This window comes from Cajanus cajan, chromosome 3, assembly GCF_000230855.2.
Source record: "Cajanus cajan strain Asha chromosome 3, NIPB_CcT2T_4, whole genome shotgun sequence".
NCBI classification, from domain to species: domain Eukaryota; kingdom Viridiplantae; phylum Streptophyta; class Magnoliopsida; order Fabales; family Fabaceae; genus Cajanus; species Cajanus cajan.
The window spans coordinates 64,109,632-64,128,695 of NC_138519.1; the positions used below are offsets into that span (position 1 = coordinate 64,109,632).

General features: G+C 30.1%; 2 protein-coding genes across 2 annotated transcripts; one reads left to right on the forward strand and one right to left on the reverse strand.

Annotated features, from left to right (window-relative positions):
* The first annotated feature begins 473 nt into the window (after positions 1-473).
* LOC109800095 (uncharacterized) lies at positions 474-7,181 on the forward strand. Its single transcript, XM_020360821.3, has 5 exons — positions 474-937; positions 1,046-1,239; positions 1,887-2,205; positions 4,217-4,309; positions 6,562-7,181. The coding sequence occupies exons 1-5, from the start codon at positions 830-832 to the stop codon at positions 6,595-6,597; spliced, it is 750 nt and encodes a 249-aa protein (XP_020216410.1). The 5' UTR covers positions 474-829; the 3' UTR covers positions 6,598-7,181.
* A 4,082-nt stretch (positions 7,182-11,263) lies between these two features.
* LOC109800772 (calcium-binding protein CML38) lies at positions 11,264-12,085 on the reverse strand. The gene has a single exon (XM_020361643.3). It carries the CDS (start codon positions 11,859-11,861, stop codon positions 11,433-11,435), a length of 429 nt encoding a protein of 142 aa, XP_020217232.1. The 5' UTR covers positions 11,862-12,085; the 3' UTR covers positions 11,264-11,432.
* Positions 12,086-19,064: the final 6,979 nt, after the last annotated feature.

Consider the following 19,064-nt stretch of genomic DNA (forward strand, 5'->3'; position numbering starts at 1 on the left):
AAGGAGTTTATGAAAGAGTTTCAAGTTGAATCAAATTCACCCATTATAGTGCAATTCTTAAATGATGGAATTAATTGCCACCATACATTTTACTCCTTGTGGTAATCAATATGACAGATGATTTGATTATTGTAAGTTATAAGCATATTCTTCGTGAGACTAACCATATAACTAATTCATTGACTAATAAATGTATAGGATTAGAAGATTTTAGCTTGGTTTAGTAAAAAAAAAAAAAAAAAAAACCTAGCACATGTGACATGCTACATCCTCCAAGCACCTACCATGAAGCATGGACAAGCAATTAATTGGTTGACAAATGTGTTAATGCTCGCATCAAGTCCGAATTCCACATTTAATATTTGTTTGCCGTGGTAATACCAAAGTAAAACTCCTTTAAAATAATAATAATTGTAAAACAAATGAAAAGCAAGCAGTGAAAAAAATTATTTTAACCAATACATTTTGTCACTACATGATTGAATTGGTGTGGAGCGAGACCATAGAGGAAAAAGTTAGTTACAGGAGTGGAGAGAAAAGGGCACAATATAAGTTGCAATCGCCCTCCAAAGCGTCGTTTCGCTCTGTGGATTTGGCTCCTCGAAATGGTAATTGCTCGCTAGTCGCCAACAGAGACAGAGAAAGGAAAACGAAGAATACGAAACCAGAGTGTGAACGACACAACGCAAGAACAAGAACAAGAACGTCGCAGTTTTTAGTTAGAAAGAAAAGAAAAGAAAAGAAAGCTTCAGGGTGGGGAATGACGCATTCTCCTTTTCCACTTCACGCGATTGATTTAGATTGAAGGCTAAATCGGTCACAGGCTTTTATGATGCTTTGTTGTTCATTCTGTTTGAATTTGAGAGACCGAATTCAGCCATGGATGCGCGACTACGATAGGCTCCAGTCATTCGCTGTAATCCTCATTTACGTTCAGGTGCTAACCGAGTCTCTCTCTTTTTTTTCTTTTTTCTTTTTCGGCATTGTAGTTTCGTGAATTTCTTGTTTGCATTGTGTCTTTTTTTATAATCGAAAATGCTTTCAGATTGGGTGCGCGTTAATTGGATCGCTGGGAGCATCGTACAATGGTGTGTCGCTCATTAATCTGGCAATCGCGTTGTTCGCTTTGGTCGCAATTGAGAGTAGCAGTCAGAGCCTTGGCCGTACCTACGCCTTTCTTCTCTTCTGTGCCATCTTGCTCGATATTTCTTGGTTCATTCTTTTCGCTCACGAAATTTGGTGCGTTCTGCAATTTCTTTCTTTCTTTTATTATATATTATATAATAATTTATTCGATATAGTATTGCTTGAGAACAAATGGTTGAATCTTGGCTTACTTTCTTGCGTAATGATTCTTTCTTGCCCCTAAGGAAGGGACATTGACTGTGTCATTGTCTTTGTCGTATTTTATGACCTTAGGTTATGAAGAGCAAATGCGGATTAGGACAAAATTTACTTAATGTTCTTTAGGTGTTCTTGGTGTTGTTCTTTGATCAGAATTGAACTCTTTAGGCTGACGATCATTTCTTGCTAATTTATCTTTCCTGTAATGTGAATCTCTATGACATCTCCTGCATCCTTGAGTTATTATTTCAGCCATGTTACATGGAGGCCACTGTATCCAAAAAGCTTATTTTCTTTTCTAAATTGTTTATTTGCAATAGGGTTAAAGCTTAGTCAAGTTAAATTTGAGGTTCACAACATGCATCCTACGTTGAGTATTGTTTATGAATTTAACAATAAGAAGTTGCTGCTGTATGTAGTGAAGAGAGTATACATATTCATTGAACCAAAAAATTCTCTGCTTGTAAGAATCAAACAAGTGATCATGATTCTGACTGTGTTTTTCATTCATATTTGCTGAAGAGCATCGTGTGTGTTTGCAGGAACATTTCTACTGAGAAGTACACAGCATTTTTCACGTTTTCAGTGAAACTTACTCTGGCTATGCAAATTGTTGGTTTTATAGTGAGGCTATCATCCTCGTTGTTATGGATTCAAATTTATAGGTTGGGTGCTTCCTATGTGGACACAGTTTCTAGAGCAGCAGATTCAGACTTGAGGAGTAGTTTTATGAGTCCTGTGACACCGGCAGTAGTTAGGCAATGTTCCGGTTCCAATGAGATACTTGGAGGCGCCATCTATGATCCATCATACTACTCATCCCTATTTGAAGATGGTCAAGAAAACAAATATTCATATGGGGTAGGCTAAACTTTTCTCAGAATCATATGCCATGATTAATTTTCAGTTGGTATTGGTTTGGCACTTCGTTGTGCAATTTTATCTGATTCTACACTCATCCCTATAGAGAGAAACAATTTTATCTATTTGGGTACTTCTAGTTCACCAGTACCCTAATTTGTTACCAGCTTTATTTACTATTGAATTGAATTGTTGGTGCCCAATACAATGGTCAATAGATTGCCAATAGGGCAGAGAACTGGTGCACTGTATACTTTTTTACTAAATAGAATATCATTCATAATATGTTTTTTTATGATAGGAAAGTATTCTACTATGTGCACGAAGTTATTATTGGTCCTTTTGTGAATTGTCCAGTTAACTAACCCACCACAGAATTCTTCTAGTGATAAATTTGGTCTGTTATAATGTTGAACAAATACTGAACCGAGTGAGAGAATATTATTTTGTTATTACTGTTGAAAATGTGAAATGTACAAATGGCACCCATCCTATGTACAAGAATCTTATTTATAATAGAGAGATAGGTTGAAGACTAGTTGTTAACTGACTTGTGGTCAGTTATAAAAATCTAACAATAACATAAAGTAACAAAGTTTAGTTTACAACAGGATACTAGCAAGATACAGAAACAGAAATTACAGGAAAATAAAATTGAGAAATGATATTCTCTTACAAATGTTTTTGATTATGAATATTCTCAAGGATTAAAAAAATAGAACTGGTCAAACAACCAGAAAACTGAATAATTGTTCAGGTCAGTGTGGTTCAGAATTTTCATCAAACTAAAGTAGCCAAAAACTGGAAAGAATCAGTTCTAGTTTTTGATTCTTTTTTAATTTCAAAATTTTTCCTTATTTTGTAATTGTTTTAGAAAAGGAAAAATAAAGGTCCACACGTGGATTGCTATTTATAGCCTTTTTGTTATTTGTTGTTAAACTTTTATCTTGTAGGACATAGAACATGGTTCTTTTATATTAATTTAAAATTTTAACTAGATTTCTTGTGACTAAGTTTTACTTAATAAAAAGCGCAACCTGGTGCTACAATGCTCCCATCACAGCGGAGTCCAGGAAAGGAATGGACCCTTATAGTTCTAATTTAGGCAGTTTTACTCGAGGCTGATTCTGTGACTTGAACTAGTGACCTACTAGTCACTTGGCAACAACTCTAACTGTTGCATCAAGTGGACAACTGGTCAACCATAAAACTGAATAATTTTTTAGATCAGTGTTGCTCAGAATTTTCATCAAACTAGAGATGCCAAAAACTGATGAAGAATCAGTTGAATTACCCTAGTTAAAATACTAAAATAAACAGGTTTGTTTCTTTTTTAAAATTTTTTTTCCTTATTTTGTAATTGTTTTATAAAAGGAAAAATAAAGGTCCATGCATGGATTGCTATTTATAGCCTTTTTGTTATTTTTTGTTAAACTTTTATCTTGTTGGACATATAACATGGTTCTTTTATATTAATTTAAAATTTTAACTAGATTTCTTGTGACTAAGTTTTACTTAATAAAAAGCGCAACCTGGTGTGCTACAATGCTCCCACCACAGCGGAGTCCAGGAAAGGAATAGACCCCTTATAGTTCTATTAGGCAGTTTTACCTTGCTTTTACATGAGGCTGATTGTGTGACTTGAACTAGTGACCTACTAGTCACTTGGCAACAACTCTAACTGTTGCATCAAGGGGACAACTGGTCAATGGTCCCCTTTATGAGTTATTTATACTTAATAGATTATTTAATGTTAAAATATATTTAATTATCACCGGTTAGTCCCACATTGACTAGAGATATAAACAATGTAAAACTTTGGTATTCCTCACCTTACAAACCATTTTGTGGGATTGAGTTAAATTAGGTCTTAAAAGACCATATTTTAAGGAGCCTTAATTATAGGAAAGGCTTTGATTTCATATTTTATCATCATATGCTTTTATCTATTCAATTCTCTTTTTGGATAAACCATATTAGAATTTATCTGACTCATTTCATTTGGTTGTAGATGCACAATCATGATATTACCCAGAATGAGTCAACATCATCTCCTGAAGTTTCTCAGAAGTCATCCGTGGGCAGATCTTTCCAGGCAGTGGATGTAAGTATCTTAATATATGCCCTTTTATAGTCTCTGTTAACCTTTTACAACATATCAATATGTATTAGTTTGTCTAGAACTTTATTTAGTCATTTACTCTGATCACATATTTGCAAGGAACTAGATTTCCAACAGTTTACCAAGAGTATCTGTCAGATAAGTGTTATTCAGATTACATGATGGTGCAGATGAGTGTAATGTTATATTAATTTTTATTGGTTTTATGTAACTTTTGCAATGGTCATTTTGGAGATTTTATTTATTAATGTAGATATAGATAATTTTATGGTAAATATATGAAGAGTAGGGTCCTATTAGGATATTTCAGAGGAATAGTTTAATCAACATCCCTATTTTATTGTGCCTATGGAAGATCCTGCTATGTATACAGCGTGAAACAACTTATATTTGCAGTAATTGTTGTGTCCTGGTTTATTCTGGAGTTTCTACCTAGTGGGCTCAAGGTTGCATCTTTAAGGAGATTTCTTAGGATCATTGGTTGATTTGGGATGAGGTTAGGTGATTGATCTCTACTTGATGTAAAGCACATGGTCTTTTAAAAGGAGTAGTTTTTTAATTTCATTGATATTTTATTTGAGTGGGTTGTTTCTAAGGTTCCATTCTTGGAATTTTCATAGATATAAATAATAGGGAGACTTCAAAGTTGATCTCGGTTTTTGTTCTCTTTATTTGATTCTATTGTTTTAGTATCTTTATTGTTCTATAGATTTGGATAGGATAATTTAAAGACCCTTGGTTTATTTACTGGTAAAATTTCTTTTCAGTTATTTAAGCAGTCTTATGCTAATTAAAGTCTGTTTCTGTAATTCTTTCTGGGTAAAGGGAGGTTAAGGCTCTGTCTAAGGTGGAACTTTTTGTTTGTGGTCTATTGAACTTAATTTGATTAAATGAACGATCTGTTATTGATGGGAAGGCTATGCAAATCTCTAGGTTCTAATGTGTTGTTGCAATTGAAAGACTGAATGTCAACTTTTCATCTGTGGCTCCTAAAGTCAGCAATGGCTTTGTTTGGGTTCTTTTTGTCTATTCAGTTAATACTTTTATATTAGAATGGAGATTACACTTTTGCAAACGTATGCTATATTTGCATGAATTCAGTAAAACAATTGATATTTGGTTACTTTCAAAGTTCATACATCATAAATAATCGTTGCATGTTGCAGCATCCTCAAACTGATTAAAGGCATTCCTTGTAGTTCATTCCATCCATGTCTCAATTTTTATGCTAGTTGCTGCTACTGTTTTACTCTGTTTGTTCCTATAATGCAAAGTTGTCATCATAAAATATCATTTATATTTTTCTGTGAGAATGCAGTCAATGCCTGCTTACAATCATTGTTACAATTGTAATTAAATCCTAAACTCGCTCCCCAGTCAACTAGTGTAATATTCCTTGTGTGGTCTGTGTTATACTCTCTTTACTTTCTAGTATCAGAATCAAGTTGGTAGCAGAGTGAATTTCAACCCAACTCTCTTCTGATCCTAATTCCTTACTTCCGAATCTATTGTGCTCACGGACCTGCAGCCTGTAGGGTCTCTCCCTGAGTTACCTCAGTTTCTGGACGTTCCTTTTCCTACAGTATCTCAATTTTGGCAAGTCTTCCATCTGTGCCTCTAATTTAGCTATGTTTTTGCCATTCTCTTAATTAGAGGTGTCAAATTTGATCCAGTCCGCTGGGTGGATGTCTTTATTTTGAGGCCCAAAAAAGACTGGGCCAATGTGGTCCAGCCTGACGGGCCAAAAAGGCCAGGCTGGGCCCAGTAAAAACCAGGCCTGATAAACATTGTTGCATTTTCAGGACTTTTACTTGACTTGTACAGAAGCTGATCATTCTGATTTGAAACATCCTCCAATTGTTGCATGTATCTTATTTTTTGTGAATGTCATTATCATAACAGGGAATAATGAAGCTAGCATTAAAACAGAATTTATTCAAGCTTCTCTAGTATTATTTTCCAGTACTTCATATAGTACAGTTTCAATTGAATTAGCTCATTGCCGTGATATTTCTACATTTGTTTCTTACTGCAAAGAAAGTAGTTGATGCTTAAATTTCCTTCTTTGTTTGCTCGAGTTTTGATTTTTGCTTCTCATTTTGATTTTTAAATTCATTATGTATATGATCTGCTTATCTTTCAGATCCTAATGATTTTGCATTTATATGTTAGTCTTTTAGTTGTTTCCCATTGCGAGATATCTTGGCACTTGTAATATGATTTGGTCCTTGCAGGAAGAGAATGGTTTAATCAAGAAGGAACTTGTTTGATATAGAGCCTCAAAAGCATTGTTCTCACTCCTATATTGGTACACGTTTCTTTTTCAATATCCAGCAACCTGTATGGGAATGGGTGTTTGTACCATATGCAATTTGTTGGCAACTTTCTCATTGTGAATGTTGGTGGAAAGGAGAGGCGCACTGACTGGTGCATCTTATGACAAGAATGATATCCCGTTTTTCCTTGAAATTGTGCTAAGGAAGCCATTCTGGTTTCGTGTTAGTTGTTACTGACAAATCTCAAAGCAGTTTAGCACACTGCGCTCTAGCTTTGCATGGTGCATCAATAGGTGGAAAAGATGCCTGGGGATGTATTATCTTTTTTCCTCGGTTCTTTTTGCCTTTTTTGCTCTTTTCTTTTCTTTTTTCCTTTTCCTTTTTGCAGTGGTTGATTAGGCGGCCAGTTAGTGAATCTGTAGTTACCAAGGGAATACCAGCAAAATATTATTTTCATTTCATTTTTTTAAAAATTAGACCATGAGGATATATACGGTATAAAAGATGCTTTGAAATCAATTGGTGTTCATATTGTAATTGAATTGAGCAGCACGTTGGCGACTATCGATTCTCCAACACTTATTGGTCTAGTAAAACACTCAGATATAGAATTTAAATTGACAGGACTCTAAAGCCTGTAAATTGATATAGTCTTCGGTCGATTTGATTTCCAGGGAGGTTTTATATTTCATGGTATTGGGTAGTTAAGATTCGCAACCTTGCTTTTATAGCTGCAAAATATGATTGTTAGTATAAGTTTTTGCTTAGGTCACGGGATAAACTGCTTTGAGATGAGTATTAAAGTAGGATCAGAAGGCAATTTCTTTGCTTTAGATTCCTTAAAAGGAAGTTATTTACTATGAGTATATATACAATTTTGGGACAAAAATTAAGTATAGCTCTATAAGTGTGGTATTAATGTTGTTTTTGGATCAAAAGTGGAAATCTATCTCGATAATTTGCATTTACACTTAATGTAGACATAAGTAATTTAATTAATATATATTAATGCATATTGCTAAGGTGAAACTCTCATTATGATTGAAGAATAATATCAATTGTACCTATAAAATTGTACCTAATTTTTGCCCTTTCTATAATAGTTGGTTTAATTTAGTGTCAATTATGATTTTTTTTTCTTTTGTGATTGAGGGAAAAATTGTAAGACAACTAACTTTGATGTTACTCTTATTAATTTTAAATTGGTCTTGCCTCAAAATTTTGTTTTAGACCTAAAAATTTGTTAGGTAAGTCCTGTATTAAAGTAATTTGTCATACTCAATTCACATTATTTTAATGTTATTAATGCTTCTCCACAAACATTCAATTTTTAAGATCAAGAGTATGTTTAGATAAACTATTATAAAACTAATTAAAATTTGTAAGTGTGACATAACTAGTTAAGTCTATTGTGTTTAAATTCTTTTATGCAAACTTGTAAATAGGGTGGAATAAGTAATTTGCAATCTCATTGGGAATATTCAAAAGGTTTGGTGATTAATTCTGATTTTGCATGTTATTGTGTCTTGTCTAATCAAAATATTTATATACAAAAGAAAATTAATTTATACATAAATTAATTTGTAAATTTTTTTTCATATTTTTAATCTATGTATGAGTTAGATTTAACTTATGAAGAAAAATATTTTTTTATTTTTTTTAAATACTTTTGAAAAAAATTATTTAAAAAAGTTCCAAGTTAAATCTTGAAGTAATAGAAGCCATTATGATTAGATAAGAAGCGAGAATCGACAATTTTGAACAATTAACATTAAATTTTAGGATTTTTTTTATCGATAGAATTTTATTTTATTTTATTTAACAATAATGAGATTCAACATAGGCACTCGTGCATCTATCCCGGACACTAAATTTTAGAATTAAATTTTAATGTTATTGTTATACTGCAAAAAAATATTCTCAAATGGTCTAAGCCTTAAGTTGTTAAAAGAAAATGACAAAATCCTTTCCAAAACTATCCTTAACGGGCCTCTCAAATGGTTGTATTTAATGACCAAAAATATTGGTGGCCCGTGTTATTTGACATATTAAATGGTTGTAAACTAAGTTTTATTATGTATGTGAATGTGAACTAAATACACAGCAGAAACAAAATATAACTATTCCTTGATCAAAAAATACTAACATCTTCCAATGCACATGAATAGATTGCAACATAATGCGATCGAGGATGTTCTACGTAGGGTTAACTCTTGTATTCATAACCCTGAGTGAGAAAACTCATTTGCTTTATCTAAATAAGTAAATTATAAAGATTCGTTGGATGACTAGAATAAGATGAGAAAAGATAATTATCATATTTTATTATAATTCATTATTTATTACATCAACAGAATATAATATAATAGTCGTATTTGGTATTCTATATCTTATTCTATCATATTGGTATAGTATATTTTTTATCATGAGAAAAGAGCTAATTTAAAAATCAATAAAATAAGATAAATTATCATTTCTTCTATTTATATACATTATGTTATATATTATATTACACACACAATATACAATATTATATAATATAATTTATATATTAATTTATATAATATATATATTATAAAATTTATATTCATAAATACATCTTATATACAATTATAATAATTTTGACATATAAATTTAAATTATATTATTAACTAAAATATTAAAATAAAAATATATAAATATTTTCTTAAAAATATTTGAATAATATTTATAATTAGTATTTTAACTTGTACAATGCACAAACATACTATATATATATATAATGAAAGATCTATTAACTCTAAGATTTAGACTTACTATTTTTAATAATTCATATTTTACATTAAATTTCAACGATCCAATAGTTAAATTTAAAGTTCTTAATATATAGATCAAATTTGTAAATTTTAAAAAAATTTGAAAATCATTTGATACTTCGTTTCATTAATTCAAATCAATGTATAAAATAATTTTATAATTATTTGTCAATTTGAATTAATGAAACGATGTATCAAATGACTTTTAAATTTTTTAAAAATTTGTATATTTAATCTATGCATTAAGAACTTTAAAATCAACGGTTAGCTTGTTAAAATTTAATATAAAATATGAGTTATTGAGTGAAATGAAGTAAATCTAAGTACGCTTACTCTTAGTATAAACGGATTCCTCCTCCTCCTCCTCCTCCTCCTCCTCCTCTCTCTCTCTCTCTCTCTCTCTCTCTATATATATATATATATATATATATATATATATATATATATATTATGTTTGAATGTATAAATTATATTTAAAATTAGTATACATAAATATTTTTAAACATATAAATTATACTTTAGATTTATGATTAAATAATTTTATTGTAACAATAATTTATTTTATTTATTGATAAATTATTTTAATGCTTAAATATATTTTTAGTCCTTTAAATTTACGATAAATTTGTTTTTGATTTCTTAAATTTAAAACTGTTATTTTTAGTCCCTGTAATTTTTAAAAATCTTGTTTTAATCTCTCAAGTCACCAATAATATATCTGAAACTGAAAATTTGAAATAGTTATGCAATATCAGTTAGTTTAATGTGATGTGTTTACTAACAAGATACTAATAGATAGATTTTATGTGACAATATTTTACATATTCTCGAACAAAATTTAAGTATAAGAACTAAGACAATTTTTTTTTTGAAATTACAAGGACTAAAACACAACAGTTTTAAATTTGAGAAGGTTTTCTTTTAATTTGAGGGACTAAAAATATATTTAAACCTTATTTTAAAATATTTATAAATTTAATTCGTAAATAATTATTATAAGTAAAAATTGAATTAAATAATAAGTTAAAAATAATTCCTAAAAACCCTAATGTTAAAGAAAAGCCAGTAAATATATTAAGATAAATGTTCATGTTTAATATATAAATATTAATTTTAAAATATTAATATTTAATTCATAAATACTTATGATAAATAAAAATTAAATTAAATAAAAAAGTTAAAAAAATCCTTAAAAACTCGAAAAAGTTCCTAAAATAACTCTCGTGCAAAATAAAAATTCATGTTTAATATATGAAAATTGTTTTAATTTGTAAATAATATAATATATAACAAATGTAAAGATGATAGTCTAATTTGGTATACACATTTTTTAGACGATTTTTCTTTTTAATTTTTAAATAATAAAAAATTAACTACCCTTACTAATACAAGACTCAAATTTGAGACTTTAAAATTTAAAGATCAAATGCGATATCAATTAATCTAACAAACGTTTGTAATTCTTAAATACCTTTATTAAATAAAATATAAAGGCATAACTTGTCTTGACTTCATTAATTATGATAAATAAAAACTAAAATTAGATAAGGAGTAAACTCTAAAAATTTTTGAGCAAAATAGAAATTTGTGTTTTATATATAAGTGTTGATTTTAAAAATATTTTATAATTTCTTGTTATAATTTTAAGAAAAGCATATTATAAATAATTTTGTATTATATAGTTAAAATTATATTTTTTGTAAATTAATTTGGAAAGTACCTATAGTTTTTCCCAAGTTTTTAATTAAGTTTCTATAGTTAAAAATTCTCTTAAAATATCTTTAAAGTTTAAAAATCTTATAATTAAATCCTCTAATATTTTTTTTATTTTATATCTATATATAAAAATTAAAAATATAATAATATAGTAAACAGCAATAATGATATATATACAGAGCTTGCAAAGCTCAGAAAATCAGAGTCATACATAATCCTAAAAATGAATCCAGGGACTACTAGTGATATCTACAAACAAATGAATCAAATCCAACCCCAATCCCATTTTTAACATGACAAATTAAATAAAAGAAAATATCACTGCATCATGACTCTAAATTCATCAAAGCTAAGCAACCCATCACCATTCAAGTCAAAGTGACCAATCATAGCTCTACATTGGTCCATGGATTTTGATTCTCCTAACCTACCCAGCATCCTTTGCAAGCTTTGTGGAGTTATAAAGCCAAACATTTGAGTGTCATTATACATCTCAAAAGCCTCTTCCAAATCCTTCATCTTCTCTTCTTCACCAGCTGCCTCCATCAAGTTCACAAAATCATCCAAACTCAACAACCCATCACCATCCGAATCCAATTCCTCAATCAACATTTCAACTTCTTTCGACAATAACTCACCACCCATCATGCCTAGCCTGTTCCTCAGCTCAGATGAGGAAACCTTGCCATCCCCATCCTCATCAAAATACTTAAGGACACGCTCAAACTCACAGTTGATCACCCTCATAATGTTACAAATCACAACTCAACAAAGTTGATGCAAATCGACACTAGTGAAATTGTTATGCACGTGCGGGGTCGTGGGATAGTTTTGTACGTGGAACATGTTGTGAGGGGTGATGTTTTTATACTATATATATGTCGTGTTTGTGATGTCTAGTTGTTGGTGCAAATTCGTGGATATGTAATGGCATCGGAAAGTTCAAGATACGAAGGAAAAAGGAAAAGGGCTTAACGCGGCAAAGGACAGTGTTCGAAGATGAATGAATAATGCTTACCGAATATTATTATGAAAGACGTGTTGGTACCACTTTTCCATGCACAAGTACAAGTCAAATTTGTTAGGGAATTGTTGCGTATTTATACTTCTGAAAGAAAAAGAAAAAGTACGATTTACTTTTTTCTCTTTTTGTCTTTGAGAAAAGTACAACACAAACTAATGTCTAACAAAAAAGTTATACTCATAGCATCGGTCAAAGCAATAAAATTTAACTTTTGAAGACAGGTTTTCCATGTTACAAAAATATCTTAATTAACAAGAAGAATCTTATTTAAACAGTCGATCTATGTATTGATGAAAGGAAACGTATCAAACTTGTTATCAATAGATTTAATTCTATTAATGAGCATTACGTGTGTGTTAAGGAAAAGGTGTAATTATACATTTATAATATATTATTTATGATAAATTTGTTAGTATTTATAATATTTGTTTTAGAAGTTATATTTAAAATAACTTTTAAGCTAAAAATAACCAGTTGCCAGCAGCCTTTAATGTTATATTTATTTGTTATTTGTTAACCGCAATATTTAAATATAATGGATATTGAGTGAATTTGGATCTACGTTACATTTTACGTCAAATATGTTGAGAAAATGCAGAAGCTACTGTGAATTGATTCACAATTGACCCGAGTAAAATACGTTGAGTTTTGGAACGCGGGTGGAGGGTAAGGATATAGCAACGTATAAAGTTTGAATAATGTGAAAAACATCATTATCACTACAATAAAATACATATACTAACACACACTCTATAATGATATTATAGATATCACTAAAAATTACTTTTACTCACACAATAACTACAATATATGTTGGTATATTATTAAAAAATATGAGTATAAACTATAAAAATACACAAAATATATTATTAAGTCTCGTTTAAAATCAACACTAAAATTGTGTGTAACTATATGTCAAATAGACATATACCTATATATATTATATTTATAATAACACTTTTTGTATGTCATTATATATAACATTTCTTGTGTATATTCAGACTATTTTAAAAATAAATAAGTAAAAATGAATAGCTGGATAACTAATTTTAGTCGAATATATTTTTATTTTACTAAAAAAAGAAAAATAATATAGAGTTGAGGATAACAAATTAGTTAAAAGAAGATAAGGTTGTAAAAGCTTATTGTGGAGAGAATATAATTGTTAATTAATCTGAACTAACATATAAAATATATTTTTTTAATAATTGTTTTAATCTTCACATTTTATTGATCACTATATTTTTTTAGTTTTAAAAAATTAGAAAAAATAATTTTTTTTTATCAAATTCAAGACATTAAAGTTAATAGATTAATCATAATACCAGTTAGACCAACATATTTTTATTATTTAATTTTTATTTTTATTTTATTTTTAATAAAAGTACGAAGTATCTTAACTTCACTAGTGATGTATAAAAAAAATAGGAGATTGTAAAGTGAACTAGATTAAGAAGAGATAAATCTGTCTGTTTCATTTTAATTTTTCTATTTAAGAAAATGAAATACTCTCTCTAAAAAGAAAACTCACAAACAAAAAACTTTGGGATTGAGAGAGTCTGTCTACATGAAATCACTAATATTTCATTGCATAACATCTTGTGTGACACATTACTATATTTGTGTTTGTATAAACGTTTATCTAAACGTGAATGTATTTTTATCCAAAAATATCTCTCATATTTACTTTTCTGATTCGTGTTTGAAAAATCGGGATTATTCATTTGAAGCTCGGCAAACGGAACTCATTATTCAGCCACACGCAGTATCGCATTGTTGGTTCTTGATTTTGACCAGACTTTCTTTCTTTGTTATTCAAGGTTGTAGCTTCCTATTGATTTTTAAATCTAATACCATTCATTTTGTGTTCGCTTCTATTACAAGTTCCTATTTATTTTTCATCTTGCATGATTTTGTTTCGTTTTACTTTTTTTTTCCCTCACAATTCCATGTATATATGTAATTACTTATTAAGATATTAAAATGGGGTTTTAAAAAGTTAGTTTTAGGTTGCAATTTTTTTAGGCTTTTATTTAATGTTTGGCTTTATTTCCATTCCACGTCTCTATATGTATATACGTAAAGAAACATTCTTCTTTGGGTTAAGATTTTTTTTAAGATTTAATTTTAGTAATATCAGTGTTTTGTGGAAGATGAGAACGTTAAAGATTTATGCCATAGTTTTATATGTCAGAAGCTTTGAATTGCTATTTTTTTTATATTAAAATACAAAATAAAAATAAATTGGTTATATATGATTTTGAAAATTTGTAATAAAAATGTTTTTAATATACTTCATAAATTATGATTTATGATGTTAGTTGAGTAATTGATCGTATCATTAATGTGATTTGATTTATATACAAATAGCTATTTGTTATTATGAGTTTTGCACATAGATTAAAATAAATTACTTTTAGTAAATGAAAAATTTTTAAAAATTATTTCAATATCATCGACCAACAACATTAATTGAATAAAAATTTATCTTTAATGATATTTAATTGTGAGAATTTAATGATTAATTATTTGTTAGTTTAAGTTCTTCTGCATGAAATTTTTATTTATAAAATGTGTAAAAAATGAAATTTGTCAACTTGCGATAAAATATTATAAAATATATTGTAATTGGTAATGTTAATTGAATATTGAGTAACACTTTTACCTTTAATATTATTGTGAGAGTTTAATTATTAGATATTTATTAGTTTAAATCTTTATGCAATTTTTTTTTCTTTAAATTAAAATCTATTAAAAATAGTCTTTTTCATATTAATAAATTGAAGGATCAACAAATATCTCTTAGGAGTAAAATAAATATTTATAAAGTTACATAATTTTGCACAATTTATTAAAGGTATTGTTTTTAATCAGCCTTGTAAGATGTCAATACCTCCTTTGTATGTAATTGACTTTTAAGTCCAACTCTAATTTCAAAGACCATTTTTTCTTGAAAAGGTTTTCCAATGTTTTTTTTTTTCATAATAAAAAATTGATAGTGACTTCATTAAAAATATTTTTGCGTCATTCTTATCATGATTCTGATTGCGACTATGATTTACATGAGAAGAAAAATAAAATATAGAAGGAAAAAATAAGTGAAAATTGAAAATATATCAAGCCTTTTAACTATGTCCAACTCTTGGTGTCAAAAAAATAAATAAATAACTACGCACAATTCTTCTATAAACAAATAAAGTATTTGGGTATTATTATATCAATGATATTTAACTTGTCTAATACTTGTTTGTAGAATATATCAACACATTCGATTCAATATTAACAAATTTTATTTCCTTCTTTCCCCTACGAGACTAACTATTTTGCATTAAGGCTTAAATATGTTTTTTAGTCTCTCAAATTTAAAATTAATCTTTTTAGTCCCTGTAATACATGTGATTTGACAACATCACCAAAATACTTGTAATACAACACCATTTTTACAATTGCCCAAAATACATGTGATTTGCTCATCAACATCCATCTCTGGTATGCATGGAAGAATGAAAGGTTATCTAATAATTGTTGAAAATATTGCACTAGGCATCTAGTTTCCCCATATACCATACTTCTTTGTCTTTTTGCTTAAGAGATAATTTCTTACATCTAACCGAGTATATTGATGAGTTTTTTCGCAAACCTATCACTTGGCAAGTGAACCAAGTTTCGAAGTAGTATTTAAAGATCGTCCTCAGGGATTTGAGTGTTTAGTAATTCTTGCTCTAATGATTTATACGAAATTGATGTTCAAATTGTAGATGAGTGAAAATAGATTAAAACAACAAAATAAAACAAACGTAGTAAGGTCAATGAATAAGAAACAAGGATTGGTTCGGAAGCACTTGCTAACTCATAGATCTTCTTAAAATAAATGCTATTCTAATTCCATTATTTCCACGTTCATTAAGTAATCCAACAAGATTCCTCAAGGTTGAATCCTAAAGTCATTAAGCTCAAAACATGATTCCTCTATGTTTTGAGTTCAACACTTCGCATTAAGAACAAGAACTTGAACAATGTGACTAACCAAATCAAGTCTATCCCTAGAACAAGAATTGATTAGGTGCAAGATTCAGTTCGGGTTTTCAAAAACGTTTTCCAACTGGATTCAAAAACCAAAAATTCATACAACGGGTGATCAAGCCGATATAAGCATTAAGTAAAGAATCATACACAAATAATGAGATTAAAATGCATATATTTAAGAAGGAGAAGAGTTAGTAGTTACATCCAACCAATCCTCAATGAAATTAGCCACTCATGGCCATTACAAATTCTGCAGCAAATTCCATAAGAGAGTACAAAGTTCCAAGTGAAAAACAGAGGTTTTTGGGAGCTCCTCCTACGTGTGTATGCTAGCCCCCCAATCTGTGTGTTACTAAAAAGAACACTTGCCCCCTCCAATTGGTCTCTAGCTGTAGCCTAGTGGATGTCCAGCTGTAGCCTCCATTAGTGGTTCAATTAGTGGAAAACCACTAATTATTTTTCCCTTTTTCCTTGTTTGTTCCTCCTTAATTTAAGGCCCCTTGTCTTTCTTTTTAATTTAGTGCTCATGTGCTTCTTGTTTCTTTCCTTAATTTTTGTCCCCCACTATTTTTCTCCTTAATTTTGGGCCTCACATATGTTCTGTCCAAGGAAAAGTTGGGATTTTTAACCCAAGGCTGCAGCTCTGGAATGGGGGCTGCAGCTCTGGAAGTGTTTCCATACGCACAAGGCTTCAAGGCTGCAGCTCTGGAATGGGGGCTGCAGCTCCAACTCTCTGGAATTGGTCTATATACGCACAAAGCTCCAAGGCTGCAGCTCTGGAATGGGGGCTGCAGCTCCAACTCTCTGGAATTGGTCTTTTTGGTTCATACTTCATGGCTGCAGCTCTGGTTTTGGGGCTATAGCCTTGGATTTCCAATTTCATCAAAACCTACACAAAAAGGAAATATTTTTAGCCAAAGAAACTACACTCTTGTAACTCCTTAGATTAATCTTAGTTCATCTATTTGGAGGGTCAAACATAACCAAAATTACTTATATCTCATCCAAAATAAGTGCCAAATTAAGCATAAAAATATGCAATTTGAGCACTTATCAACTCCCCCCAACTTACTCATTTGTTTGTCCCCAAACAAAGGTTCCACTATGACTACAAATTGACAACACTTTCTAATTCACAAATTGCTTTTATATCAACAAGAGAATAAGTCATCAATTAATTCACCTTCATTAAATTAATTCCTACTTACTTGAGGTGCCCACATTTTCAAGCATACTTAATCAAAGAATTCACAAAACAAATCACAAACTTGAGCACTATGAATCAGTGATTGAATAAATACTCCTCACTGGTGTATCTCTCCTTGGGTGAGTGTTTCTCTCAACTACACTCATCATTTCTATGAACATAAGCATTGATATCATCTCTCCATTACCACTCTTGAAAAGAAGATGAAGGATCTCAAGGTCTTTTGATGGTTGTAATGGGGCTTGGTTAACAAAGAAATATGATTTTTCTGGTTAAACAAGGTTCAAAGTTCAAACTCTAGAGAGCACAATAAACATAAGCAACAAGACTCAAAATTTATTCACTCTTCAATTTTCAACTCCAACCATATCTCTCGGCCCAATTTCTACCTTCACTTTTCCCATATTTACCCTCACAATCTATTGACTCAATTGCAAGAATCCCACCTCTTTTGAGACTTTTTGTACATTAACTTAGTTTTTTTTTTTTTTTTTTTTTTTTTTTTAACTTTTTATGAAGCTATTTTGAATGGAGTTGTACAGTACAATGATAACATTAGAGATGTAATTCTCACTTTAACACTTCACAACATGGTATTTCTTTTCTTTTTCTTCAACCTTTGACAATTTTCACTCCCCCCAACTTAACCCACAATCATTTTCATCATGCTCTCTAAGGTTTGGTTAGGGTGAGGAATTTATGATTGGTATAGGCTTAAGGGTTGAATAAAGGGTAATGCTCAAATGGGTTTCAAACAAAGATTTTTCTCAAATGAAGGTTAGCTGTTTGGTTATAGGCTCAACAGATCTTCAATATGAACAACATAATGCCTTGATCTTTTCCATCACTTCTTACAAGAGCAACAATTTCAAGAATCAAACAATGCAAACACATATGCTATGATGGTGACTCTCAAACATATAAGTGTTTGTATTGGGTGTTCTCACTCACTGGCTTGGCTCAATAAATCCAACCACTGACCTTTCATGTCAAGTTAAAGAGATGCTCATGAATTCTAAGATTATGCATAAATGATAGAGTGCAACCAAAAGATGAGTATTAACAACACTTTTTTTTTTTTTCGGTGAATTTAAAGATGACAGTTTTCTTCTTGCTGATTTGAAACAACTTGACTTGTCTTTCAAAAAGAACTGAGTGTTTCAACTGTCAGTGATTATTCAAAACAACACATTTATGCAATAAAAGTCAAAACACAACATGCACAAGTATAACATCCAACACATAAAACCATAACTAACACAAAACAACAGATTTTTTAAACGCAACAAGTTAACAATAAACCATAGTATTTAAATACTAAAATTTAAAATTGCAGAAAATTAAAATGAACTCTTCTCCATAGTCTATCTCAGAAATCCTCTGACTCGGATTCCTCTTCTTCTCCTTCCTCTTCTTCCTCTGCTTCTTCATCTCTCTCAACTTCCTCTTCCTGTCCATGCTCAGCAGCAGGTTGTGCCCTATGAACTCCTGGCTGCTGCACTCCACCCCCTCTTAAGGAAATAGGACTGTCCCCAGGCCATAAAATTTGGTCAGCAAAAGTTTCTAAAGTAGGCCAAGGATAAAGACTACCTCCTGTTTCAGATTGATGTAGGGTATAATTATAGCAATAGGAATGATGTGCCAGGTGAGCTCTATGATTGGCAGCCTGTTGGAGATGCAAATGACGAAGATA

Coding starts and splice junctions, on each gene's coding strand:
- LOC109800095 (XM_020360821.3), top strand. CDS start 830: ATGATGCTTTGTTGTTCATTCTGTTTGAATTTGAGAGACCGAATTCAG. Junction 938..1,045: donor TAATCCTCATTTACGTTCAG/GTGCTAACCGAG, acceptor AAATGCTTTCAG/ATTGGGTGCGCGTTAATTGG. Junction 1,240..1,886: donor CTTTTCGCTCACGAAATTTG/GTGCGTTCTGCA, acceptor GTGTGTTTGCAG/GAACATTTCTACTGAGAAGT.
- LOC109800772 (XM_020361643.3), bottom strand. CDS start 11,861: ATGAGGGTGATCAACTGTGAGTTTGAGCGTGTCCTTAAGTATTTTGAT.